The sequence below is a fragment of the Benincasa hispida genome, unplaced genomic scaffold, assembly GCF_027475165.1.
Source record: "Benincasa hispida cultivar pf3 unplaced genomic scaffold, pf3_genome.v1.1 HicScf301, whole genome shotgun sequence".
Taxonomy (NCBI): Eukaryota; Viridiplantae; Streptophyta; class Magnoliopsida; order Cucurbitales; family Cucurbitaceae; genus Benincasa; species Benincasa hispida.
This window is the reverse complement of record NW_028326384.1, coordinates 1-12,210: the sequence shown is the minus strand read 5'-3', so window position 1 is coordinate 12,210 and position 12,210 is coordinate 1. Positions and strand designations below refer to the sequence as shown.

General features: G+C 30.1%; 1 protein-coding gene and 1 pseudogene across 2 annotated transcripts; one reads left to right on the top strand and one right to left on the bottom strand.

The window, feature by feature from the left end:
- The first annotated feature begins 726 nt into the window (after positions 1 to 726).
- LOC150030331 (putative xyloglucan endotransglucosylase/hydrolase protein 30) lies at positions 727 to 5,837 on the top strand (annotated as a pseudogene). The gene is made up of 5 exons (XR_016527070.1): positions 727 to 985; positions 1,078 to 1,154; positions 1,505 to 1,708; positions 2,934 to 2,938; positions 5,182 to 5,837. The product of XR_016527070.1 is annotated as a putative xyloglucan endotransglucosylase/hydrolase protein 30 (transcript).
- A 2,501-nt stretch (positions 5,838 to 8,338) lies between these two features.
- Positions 8,339 to 11,841, bottom strand: LOC150030330 (glycerol-3-phosphate acyltransferase, chloroplastic-like). The gene is made up of 8 exons (XM_090309818.1): positions 11,707 to 11,841; positions 11,536 to 11,597; positions 11,339 to 11,449; positions 11,090 to 11,168; positions 10,624 to 10,743; positions 10,412 to 10,528; positions 9,011 to 9,188; positions 8,339 to 8,712 (listed from the first exon to the last, which is right to left on the bottom strand). The coding sequence occupies exons 1-7, from the start codon at positions 11,707 to 11,709 to the stop codon at positions 9,054 to 9,056; spliced, it is 627 nt and encodes a 208-aa protein (XP_090165944.1). The 5' UTR covers positions 11,710 to 11,841; the 3' UTR covers positions 8,339 to 8,712; positions 9,011 to 9,053.
- Between the last annotated feature and the right edge of the window lie 369 nt (positions 11,842 to 12,210).

Sequence of the window (12,210 nt, the reverse complement as noted above, 5' to 3'; positions counted from 1 at the left end):
ATTAGTGAAAACTAATTTAATTTTTTTAAATTAACTAATAAACATTAACATGAAAGATTGAAGTGTTTATTTTAAAAAGAAAAATCAAGGTAACTTCTTAACATCATAGAGATTAAATTAAAATTGAACTCAAAAAATTCAATGTAAACATATCAAAATTCAGATAGAGAAAGAGATTATTTTAAGTAGCAAATTACTAGAAAACTTTTTGTTCATTCTTTGTTATATTTGTAAATAAATGGGTCATTTTGCTATATATAAAAAAACATATCCCTAAAAAATATACTTAAAAAATTATGGATAAAAGTGTATATTTTATAAAAAAAATTAAATAGAAATTAAACCTATAAAATGACCAAAATAATTTTTTTCCCCTCTAAATTATTTTTCTTGTTTGAATAAAGGATAAGAGGAGCCAACCTCAAATCCATCTCACAAATTAGTGGCTTTCTCCCAAAATATCGTCGTACAAAGGTTGCAAATCCGTCATTTCATCCAAAAGTGGAAAAGGAAAAACACATCATCATTCTCCTTTAGCCAAATTCAACCCTTCTACTTCTCTTTTTCTCTCTTCTCTTAGACATAATTAAGCATTCAATTCATTTCAAACCTCTCATATCTCTTCATCTTCCTCTAATTCTTTGTCAAGATTTCTGCTATATATACAGAAAAAATATTTATTGTATATATACAGAACCAGAGACGAAATATATATAATACAGAGAGAGAGAGAGATAGAGAGAATATGGATGTTTGGTTCTGTAGCAATGGCGGAAGTTTTCCGAATCTGTTTCTTCTTCTGACGTTGATGATCTTCTGTTTCTGTAATTTCATTGCAGATGCTTCTTTCAATGTTACTACAATCCGTTTCAATGAGGTTATTCGCCTCTATTCGGCGACGGTATTAACCTTGTTCGTTCTCCCGATGGAAAATCCGTTCGTCTTATCCTGGATCGCTTCACCGGTATGTTTTCGGAATCGCTCAGTTTATGAGAGAATACATGTTTGAATTTTTCCGCGGTTTAATTCTTCTTGAGTGGAATTTCTTCTCAGGTGATCTGGATTCATTCGTCGAAGATTATAATCTATGGATATTCTTTAGCGCTAGAATCAAATTGCCGTCCGATTACACCGCCGGCATCGTTGTTTTCTATGTAAGTATCGAAATCGAGCGAATGAAGTTATTGTTTAATTCTGCCCTAATTGTTCGTTTTGCTTGAGGAAAATTAAAAATTTAAAGCGCCGCCGTAAATGTTGAAATCAAATTTTCTATAGGAAAACATTTCAGTCAGAACAGAGTCGTAGATCGTAACCGTTGAATGAAATTATTAATCAAACAGAGAAACTTGATTCGATTTCAGATTCAAAAAGAAACGAAAACAAGAACACTGTTAAGGAAATTGAATGAGTATACACAATTTTTCTTGCAAATTTCATCCTAAATCGTCATCCTCCATGATTACGGTGAGGAGTTGAAATTTTGGTTCATGTTCCGTCATAACAGACCTCAAACGGTGACGTGTTTGAGAAGAATCACGACGAATTGGACTTCGAGTTTTTAGGGAACATTAAGGGAAGCCATGGAGGTTTCAGACAAATCTAGTACGGAAACGGAAGCACGAACCGGGGGCGGGAGGAACGCTACCCGGCTTTGGTTCGACCCGATCAAGGAATTCCACGATATAGTATTCTTTGGACCGCTCATAATGTATGAAAAGTATCTCTATAAAACTTTCTAAATACTAAATTACCTTTTTCGTGTACGTTTTTGGTTTTTCCTTTTTTAACTCTATTTTTGTGTTATTTTAAAAACTAAGTTCTACCCCTATACTTTTAGAAATCTTAAATTAAAAAATATATTCATCTATTATATTTTCTTTATGAAAACTAATATCGTTATTTTTTAATACAAATTAACTTTGAGAGACTAATTAAAAATTTAGTAAAGTATAAGAACAAATATTAGATATTTGAAAGTACATGGATTAAAATTGAATAAACCTCAATATATAGAGACCAAAATGATAAATTTTTATTTTTATCTAAATGGTATTAGTTTTTTCATTAAAATAAGTTAAAAATTGATGCAACAATTCATATGTAAAAAATTGGAGGCATATGTGACATCATCCTACAATAAATCACGTAAATTCATGTGATAAGTGATGTATAAAAATTGATTAGGTAAATGATTTTATTGTTATCTTTTGGGATAAAAAATTGGGAAAAAGATAGTAATTTTTTAGATAGTTGTAAATAATATCAAGTCTTCTCATTTTTATTCATTAGTTGCCACATCAATTTTCATCATTTATTTTAATAGAAAATAATATTTCTAAAACAATTTCAAAATTTAAGAGTTTTTTTCCTTGAACAAATTTCTAATTTTTGGGGTAAAAATGAAAATTTCACAATATAGAAGCATAATTGAAACTTATTCAAAATTTGAAAGGTATTCTAAGTTCTAACCTACAGATTATAATCAATTGAAAATATAGATATATTATATATATGTTAAATTATATATTTAATTATAAATTGATTTTAGTTTATTTTGATATTTGTACTTTTAAAATGTTTATTTTGGTCTTTATACTTTTTAACATTGATTCATTTTAGTTTTTGTCTTTTCAAAATGTTCATTTTGATCCGGTATTTTTAACTTTTATTCATTTGGATCTTGAACTTTTAAAAGATGACCATTTGGATCCTTAGTTTTTGAAGTACAAGGACTAAAATGAATTTTTTGAAAAATATAGAGATTAAAATGAATCAAAGTTAGAACTAAAATGAATATTTTGAAGTATGAAGTTCAAAATAAATCAAAATTAAAAATATAAGAATCAAAGTAGTATTTAAATCAATTTTATTTGATACAGATGGATTAAGTTTTGGCAAAATTTACGAATAATAATGGGAATTGGAAAAGTTAGATTGCGTGTGGGAATTGATGGAAGGCGATGGGTTGGTTTGATTCCACCATGAATTGAGTGGCCATTAATGAATTAAATAGATACGACTTTATTTTATATATATATATATATATATATATATATCATCTTTTTTTTCTGGTCATTTTCAGTTTTTCCTTTCTTAAATCCTTTCCTTCAGGAATTTCACCATTTCAGTTTTTCTTTTAGGAATGGTGAGTGAGAAGAATGACGAATCATATTTTAGTTTTCTACTTTTTAAATATAAAAATAATTGACACTCTAATGATTTATTATTTATGGAAAATTCTTATAAATAGGAAAATCTAAAAAATATTTAGATTTTATAAGCACCTTTGAAACTTTTTTTTGCTATAAAGTTTGTTTTTTTTTTTTTTTTTTTGGGTTCTATATTCCTCTCCCTAATGATATCTTACCTAAATTATAAATTAAAAATTCTAACTTTAAACTGTTTTTCTAGAACAAAATTTCAGCAAAAGACAGTAAATTTAAGCAATTATTTATTAAAAAAACAAAAAAGAGATATTATTCTTATGCTTTCCGTGTCATTTCTTTTTAACGGAAATCATAGGTCAAGGAATCGTTTTAGGAATAAAAGAAGTCAAATTCCTTTTAGAATCGTGAATTTACGAATAGTGCTTTTTTTTTTTTATTTAGGTGAAAGGTTTTATACTTTTCAATTTGTTCAATTTTAGTCTTTCTACTTACAATTGTCCAATTCTAGTCTTTCTATTTTTAAAAAATTTTAAATTTAATCCTTCAAAATTAATTTTTATTATAATTGGTTAAATAATAAATTTTCTTTGAATATAATATGTGAATTTATTTCTAAATTTTATAGTAAAATTGCTAATAGATTACATAAAAAAAATCAAGAATAAATTAACATTAAGGACTAAATTTAAGATTTATTGAAAGTGTAGGGATTGAGATTGAACAAACTTTCAAGTATAGAGACCAAAATAGTATTTTAACCAATTAAGTAGTTCCTTCTATTATTATTATTATTATTATTATTATTATTATTATTATTATTATTATTATTATTATTATTATTATTATTATTATTCAATCTTTTGTTCTAGAAATCAAAACTGTGTGCTTTCTATTCCATATGATTTAAATGAAAAGGAAAAGTGAAAATAGTGGGAAGTACTGCATAAGCACACAAAGTCAAAGTTAGGCTTTCCAAACTTCCAAAAACTACTTTTTGTTCTTTATAGTGAAAGGCCTAAAGAAAACTTGTGAACAAAGCTACAATTTGGATCACATGGCAAAGTAAACACTAACCATTCACTACACATACATCCATGTGATTCATTGGCTTTGCTTACTCTTAAAGATTTGGATAAGAATTTTTGTTTAGGGTTGTCCACCTTTTTTATTTGACTCTTGATTTCTATTTCATTAATTTTCTTCCCCATTTTTTTTTAATCATTTTCTCTTCTTTCCCTCTCTTGAAGCATGGGTCCTTTCCTTATGATATTAGGTTATGGTTGTTTTGAATTACTTTTGTATCCATATCACAACCATTTTTTTTTTTTTTTTTTGATTGAGGAAAACGTAGTTACTGCCTAGGTTATACCTATTTTTTTAAAGTCCAAGTAATTGTTAATAAAAATTTGTCATATGGAAGGTACAGTCTTACCAAATTTGTCAGTAAAATTTTGTTGAAACTTCAAATATACTTGCAAAACTTTATTTTTCCCAACAAAATACTAGCTGAAAACAACCTTTGTAACTTAGAAATCAATAAATTATTCTACGTACAAATAGTACCATTTTTTTTCAAATAACAAATGTGAGGTATGAGAATTTAAACTTCTCCCTCAAGAGGGGCACATACAATTATCATTGAACCACGTGTTGGGACGTGCAAATAGGACCTGATTACCAATTAAGTTTGCACTTGTTTGATTTTATTTGGGTTAAAATACCATTTTAGTTTCTCCATGTACTTTCAATAAATTTTAAATTTAGCCCTCATTGGCAGAAAAAAGGAAAACATTTTGTTATCTATTAGTATTTGTACCATAAATTTTGAAAATATATTTACATACTATATTTTCTTGCATAAAAATTATTATTATTATCTTTCAATTATCTTTGACAGACTAAATTTAAAATTTATTGAAAGTAGAAAGAGTTTATATGTTGTTTTATAACCTTTTATTTCTATGTATTTGAATACTCTTAAAATTTTAATTCTCCTCTTTTTGGGACTTTGTAGATTTTACATTGATGAAGTTCCCATTAGAGAAGTGGTGAGAAATGAAGCAATGGGTGGAGATTACCCTTCAAAGCCAATGTCTTTATATGCCACAATTTGGGATGCTAGCAATTGGGCTACCTCAGGTGGCAAATACAAAGTAAACTATAAATATGCACCCTTTGTTTCTGAATTCAAGGACCTTGTTTTAGAAGGCTGCGCTTCTGATCCCATCCAGGAGGTTCTAGAACCCTCCGACTGTACCGACGTCAATGTCCGCCTCAACGCCCAAGACTTTGCCACCGTAACGCCCGAGCGTCGTGCTGCCATGCGCAACTTTCGCCAGCATTATATGTACTACTCGTATTGTTACGATACACTCCGATACCCTGTCCCACCTCCAGAATGTGTCATTAGTCCGACCGAGCAAAAGCGTTTTAAGGATACCGGAAGGTTGAAGTTCGGCGGAAGCCATCGCCGTCGCTCGAGACGACGCAGCAGGAACCCTACTGTTTCCCTGAATGACCAATCTAGCATGTAATAACGTGTGTGTTCACAGATTCATTATAGAGATTAAAGAAAAAGTATTCTTTACTTTGTTTATTCTGTCAACTTTGTGTATGTATGTTGTGTTCAATAAAACAATAATATAAATCTATTGGTTTAATTTTTAATAATATTCTCACCTTCATACAGTATATAAAATATTTAAGTATGGCTTGGATTGCACCTATTTTTATGTCAATAAACAAACAAAATTTATGTACCTTATTCTCAACTTCAACCAGTCAAACTCTATTTGTAACAAAATTTATTTCTATTACGTGATAATATTTTATTGAATTATATTTGATGCACCAAAATAGATGATTTTTGTTTGGCCTTGCTTGTCCTATCAACAAGGCCATGTGGATATATTGGATAAGGGGATGTAAATGATTAGGACAGTTGTACCATGTTCCTATGATTGATTACCCCAACCCACGTGGACAAGGTTTGATATTGACATTTCCTTCAAATGTGGAAGTGTTTTCTTTAGGCATTCAAAGTGAAAGTATTTGGTGTGACTTTGAATTTGGATAAATGTCCATTTCTTTCAATAATTATGGCCATGTTTAGGAAGGAATATGAAAAACATACATAAATTTTAAAACAAAGAATTTAATGAAAATAGAATAATATTTCCGACTTTCAAATGTGTTTGTGAGTAGATTTCATAAATAATTTAAATAATTATTTTAATTGTCTTTGATATCATATTTATAAATCATAAAATTAGCTTGTACTTATGATAAATTATTATTAATTTATTCATGAACATGTTTTATGTATGATTATTATTTTATAATATTAAATAATTTATTATTCATTACACAATATATATTTTATTTCTTTTTTTTTTTTTTTTTGAAAATATGAGTTGAATTTATAAAATGACATAGTGTATACTTAAATGGTTTAATCTTTATTTAACATAATTCTTAATTTTAAAATTAAAAAAGTCTAGATATAATAAGAATATACAAATATTATTTTCAGGATTTGCAGGCTTAGATCACATAATATGAAAATAATTTTCATTGGAGGTTTAAACGCTCACAGTTTGTTTTGGAAGGGTAGAAATCCTTCGATTATAGAATTGGATTCGTTTGAAGTATTGAATCTGTTTAATGATTTTGATCCAGACCTGATTGAAGTTTTTTTAATATATATATATATATATATTATTATGAGGTTCTTCTCTTGTTGCCTATGCGAATATTTCGAGTTTACAAAGTTATTCATTATTTGGCAATTTTAGCTTTCTCTTCAAGAAATTCTTTGGTCTGGAAAGATTCTTATCGAGCGTTTGCTATCATCTTGATAATATTTGAATTATGTTTTGTTTATTCTTTATATTGGTTGTTTAAAAAAAATATTAAAAAGGATGATTATTTTAAATGAGAAAACTACTGAAAATATTTTTAAATATATCAAAATGTCATTTCTATCGGTGATAATCACAGATAGATGTTTGACATTAGTGTCTCACTGATAGATAGTGACATTTTGTTATATTTATAAATAAGGTAGTTAATTTTCTTCCGTCCGGGAAAAAAAATTATTTTAATATTAATGGAAACATACACACACAACAGGCTAAATAAAAAACACCTAATCATGGCCCATCAAGTAATATGCGATTTTGAAAAAAATAAAGTGTGTTTTCTTTTTTTCTTTTTCCAACCTCAATAAATTTTTTTATTTGACTTTTCGTTTCTGCTATTTATAATTAAATGAATTGGTTAGAATAGTATTTTGGAAATAAATATTCAAAATGAAGTTGGTTAGATTTTGTATATATTTCATGTTCAAAGAGTCGGCTTGAGCAAGTCTATTGCTTTTTATTTTAATTAACAAACAATGGCTATGGAACATTATTTAGGACAAAAAATGTTGCTTTATCAATTATATAGGAATGTACCAAATATGTTTTGTTATTGTTAAGTATATTTATGATTTTTTTTACCTTAGCTTTATTATCGTTATTACATGTGCAATAATCATCATATTATGTTTGCTTGTGAGGCATAAAGATGAATCGAATAATGTAATAGCCTACTGAAATCTAGAAATTTTTAAGGTAAGCTTTTTTTAGTTGAACAATATATAGAAGTGACATTCAAACATATTACCTCCCTCCTAGTCGAAGTGATAGTCTATATTTTGAAATATTTTGTTAGAATGATTGAAGGCCTTTAAGATTGCTCCAAAAAAGTCAATATATTTCCACCGTCAACCTTATATTGCCATTGGAAATGCGTCATTCCATGCCCTAATTGTCGAAATATTACATAAAAGACTAAAACTTTCTCCATGTTAGTTGAAATTTAACGGAAAGTCTAGAGATGAAGATTGTACCATCTTAGATTTTAACTAGTATTAAATAGATGGGTGACTTGTCTACTTAACAAAACCACCACAATACAATTGTCTAATGGTAACCTATTGTAATAATCTTATTGAATAATTTCTCAAGAATTTTGGTAACAAGTTTTGTCACATTGCTATATTCATTCGGATTCTAACACGAAAAACCCTAGTCATTTTGCTGAAACAGAAAGGGTAACAATTTCCTTTTTTCTATTCAGAGGACAAAACAAAAAGGACAATTTTGTATCATACAAACGGGAATGAATTTGAGTAAAATTATTGTTCTATATTGAAAGGTATCAACAGAAAGAGAAGACATGGTACAAATTGAGCATACTAATTCATGAAGTTTATAATGGTAGTGAAAACATATACACTTTAGAAATAGTACGAATAACCAGTGTGTCCTTTTTCTAAATGATATAAAAGATCTGTACATTACCAAGCGAGGCCAAGTATTTGAGGCAGTTTCTATGTCTATTGAAATGCACATGCTTGGGGTAGGGATAGGCCTGTAAATTGGCAAAATTCCCTTGAGACATCGATGAGTGAAAGAATCGATTCCTTTTACGGTTCATGCATGAAACGAATGGCCAGTGGCGTTTGTGAGTTGTGAGACTGTCAAATTATGTCCTGACCCTGCACTTGGTAAAAGATGGGATGATAAATTGTACAAAAATCCATATTGAGGTTAGTCTCTCTAAATTCTCGTGGTAACTTTGGACATCTAGATTTCTTACTATCGGCTAATCTAGTGAGTTATACACAAATTGGCTTTCAAATGATAGTTTCCATAGTTACAAATATAGTATTAGTTCATACGTCGACATAATCATACCATAAACATCAATAATGTTGGCGGCTTTTCTATCGATTACCAGGCAAATATGAGTAGTATATTCAATTGTGTTTTTTGAAATAAGAATTTGAGGTATACCTGATTATCAAATGAATTGAACGTGAAAAATGATTCCAACTGATTAGATCCAAGGTTGTGACAAAGAGATATCCGCAGTTGATGCTCCTAGACCTTGTTTGCTGTCGATAGCAGCTTTGAGAACATTGTACTGCATGGCCACAGAATCAAATAGTGCCTTCGAGTATGCCTCCCTAGCCTGCTAAAGGAAGCAGCCAGTTCGGTGAGAAACAAACCCAAAATAATATTGATCTTTCAACATCACGAAAAACACAATAAATGGAACTTGAAAACATTTGCTTATGGCTCATCATATTCTCGATTGGTAGACATTTGTACAATGTATTACTTGATATAAACTTCTTGACAAATCATTTATATTTCAATTGAAAGTACTTAGTATCAACCTAAGGAAGGAAAAATCAATAATTTGAATACTTGAAGCAATGAGTAAAATATTTAAGAGAAGATCTGACTTGACAATCAGATTTTAAGAATGTTTCAGTCTTTCAAAAATTCCAACATGATCTCATCAACAAGACAGCTTGTGCAAAGTTGATGTACTTCCCTTTCAAATTAAGTGCAATAGGGCTAATTTCTTGGGATCTTCAGTTATTCACATTGAAGTCACTCAACTCTCCATTGCCACGGTTTTGTATAGAGAAAACAAGGTTAAATTATAAAAATAATCCACTTTGCCTGTGTTTCAAAACACCCCTATTCTTCTTTTTCAAAAATATATATATCTGAGAATGTCTTAGCTTATGCACAACTTGACTAATCTCACAGAACAAGCCACATAACCCAACAACATTTGGGTGCTAAGAGACTCGTAGGATATTAAATCCTAAGAAGGTGATCGTCATGGATTGAACTCATTCCCTCTGAGTCCTTTATTAAACCTATGACCTTTTTTTAACACTAAGCCAATCCAAACATGATGGTTTAAAACACTCATATTCTTTCCAAAGTCGTAATATTACTCATGACCTTTCTTAAATATTTTAAAATTACCTTTGGAGTAGAAATCACTTAGAATGTTGAACGAAAATTGGGACCTGGAATAGTGTGACAACCCAAATTATTGTTCTAGGTCACTCCCAATTTTCATCAAACAATCTAATGAATTTTAACTCCAAAGGTAACTTTGAAACATTTATGAAAGGTCAAAGGTAAAGTTGCAAATTTTGAAGGATAAGGGTATTTTTCAAACAAAATGAAAAAATCAAGGGTATTTTTTTATAATTTAGCCGAAAAAATCCAACAATAAGCTTGAAGCTTCGAAAGAAAATTATGTATTTCCAATCTCTCCACTCTCTTTTAGATTTAAGAGTGTACTCACTTTGTTGGAACCGAAATGTGTATATCTAGCACAATATTTTACTATCACGCGCTCTTTAAAAATTTAAAGATCAGACAGACCTCATCAGGATTTTCACGGGTAGCAGTAGTAATTCCATCGAAGCTGATTTCAGGACCCACAGACAAACCCGCCCCACTAAAGGAAATCACTCTTTTTTCTCCAATTTCGATTTCTACCTGGAAGAGGGCAAAAGAGTTAATATATGAGAAGAGAATCATATTAAAAATGAGTAAAGCAAGGGGATACAAATGAATAAAAGGGATAAATATACCTGTGAAGGAGGCGGCATGATGTCGTAACATAATAAAGCAAGGGGATACAAATGACCAGGAACACCCGAGTGGTGAATGAGCCTTCTCATGTTGTCCACTGAAGAAGCATCAAAGGGTGCCTGATCTTCTCATATCAGTACGAACTACTTTGATCTTATAAAAAATTTGAATATAACAATTACAAAGACATAAAATGGACTAAAAGAGATTTGAAAACACAAGTAGGAAATGATGACTAAAGTGTTAATAATGGAGTATAGAATACGCTTTTGTTGATTCTTTTCTTATTTTAAGAAATTTTGTTTAAAAGGAGATGTACAAAAAGGAGAAGTCCAAAGATAATGTGTGAAGGGGAACAATCAACAAAGTTTCTAGAATGAAATGGTCAAAGTCCTCTACTGAAACGATAAACTAGATATGCATATGCCTGCACATTTGTCTTTATTCAAGGTAAAGAGAACTTACTGGGTACCATTCTCCAGTCGATGGATCCGGTCGGTCCCTGCCACCACTGGGTGCAATCCATATTAGTTGCGACCCACCCCTACGTAAAATTTATCGCTGATGAAAATATAAAAATGGAAAATAGAGAACGTTTTGAGGCTTAAAAGACACTATAGATTTAAGATATTTAGAATCCACGACTATGGCAGGTAAAACAGAGCACAGAAAACCAGTTTTTTTTCTGATAGCTGCTACCAATGGTATAGGTACCTTAAAAGTACAGCCATCTCCTTTAAACTTCGTGTGTTTGCTTTCCTTTTCGTTTCTGCAAGCTCAGGAATATCGAGCATGTGCTTTTTCGAATAAACACAGATAAGATTCCTGCATAATCATTTGTAAACTGAGGCAACTTTGTTAAATAATAAGATATACAATCCAATAAATTGCAAGGAAAATTATATTGGAACCTTCCAATGCTGAAGGGCTTGCAAAGAGGGTCCGCAATAACTCTATCCCCTGCCACATAGATCTGCAAGCCAGAAAAGACACTCGTTTATGCCAACACAGCAGCACTTACTAAATCCCCTCAAAATTTTAGCTGAACACTGCAGACGTATATCGAAAAGAAATAGGCCTACCATGTTTTCAGCAATATATGGATTTGTCTTTTCAAGCAACAATGAAATAATAGCTGGATCTGCTTCAGTCTGATGATTTGATATCAAGACAACATTGTGACCCTGAAACAAAAGGTCACAAACAATCAGAGGCCTTCAGTATAGCAACAAAGTGGAAGAAATAAAGTTTTAAATGTCGCAAAAGAGAAATGAGAAAACAAGTCAACAAAATAACAGACAACAGATCTTAATGTATTGCTTCTCCTTAAAAGATTGTAAGACCAACCATGAGGAAGAATTTATGAAGTGCTTAGAAGAGCACTAGGAATAAGCGGCTAGATTTTTGTAATTTGGATACGGCAATGACAGAATCAAATATTTGAACATGATAGTTATACTTGTGAGGGAGTTTTATGACTTATCTTCACTATATCGAGATTATTAAAGAAACTTAAGCAATGATCAGAAAAATTAACCCAAAATCATCACATACTAGAGAAATGCAGGAACTTGTAGATAGATGAG

Coding starts and splice junctions, on each gene's coding strand:
- LOC150030330 (XM_090309818.1), bottom strand. Junction 10,744..11,089: donor CGACTGGAGAATGGTACCCA/GTAAGTTCTCTT, acceptor TGAGAAGATCAG/GCACCCTTTGATGCTTCTTC. Junction 9,189..10,411: donor CCCGTGAAAATCCTGATGAG/GTCTGTCTGATC, acceptor TTCCTTTAGCAG/GCTAGGGAGGCATACTCGAA.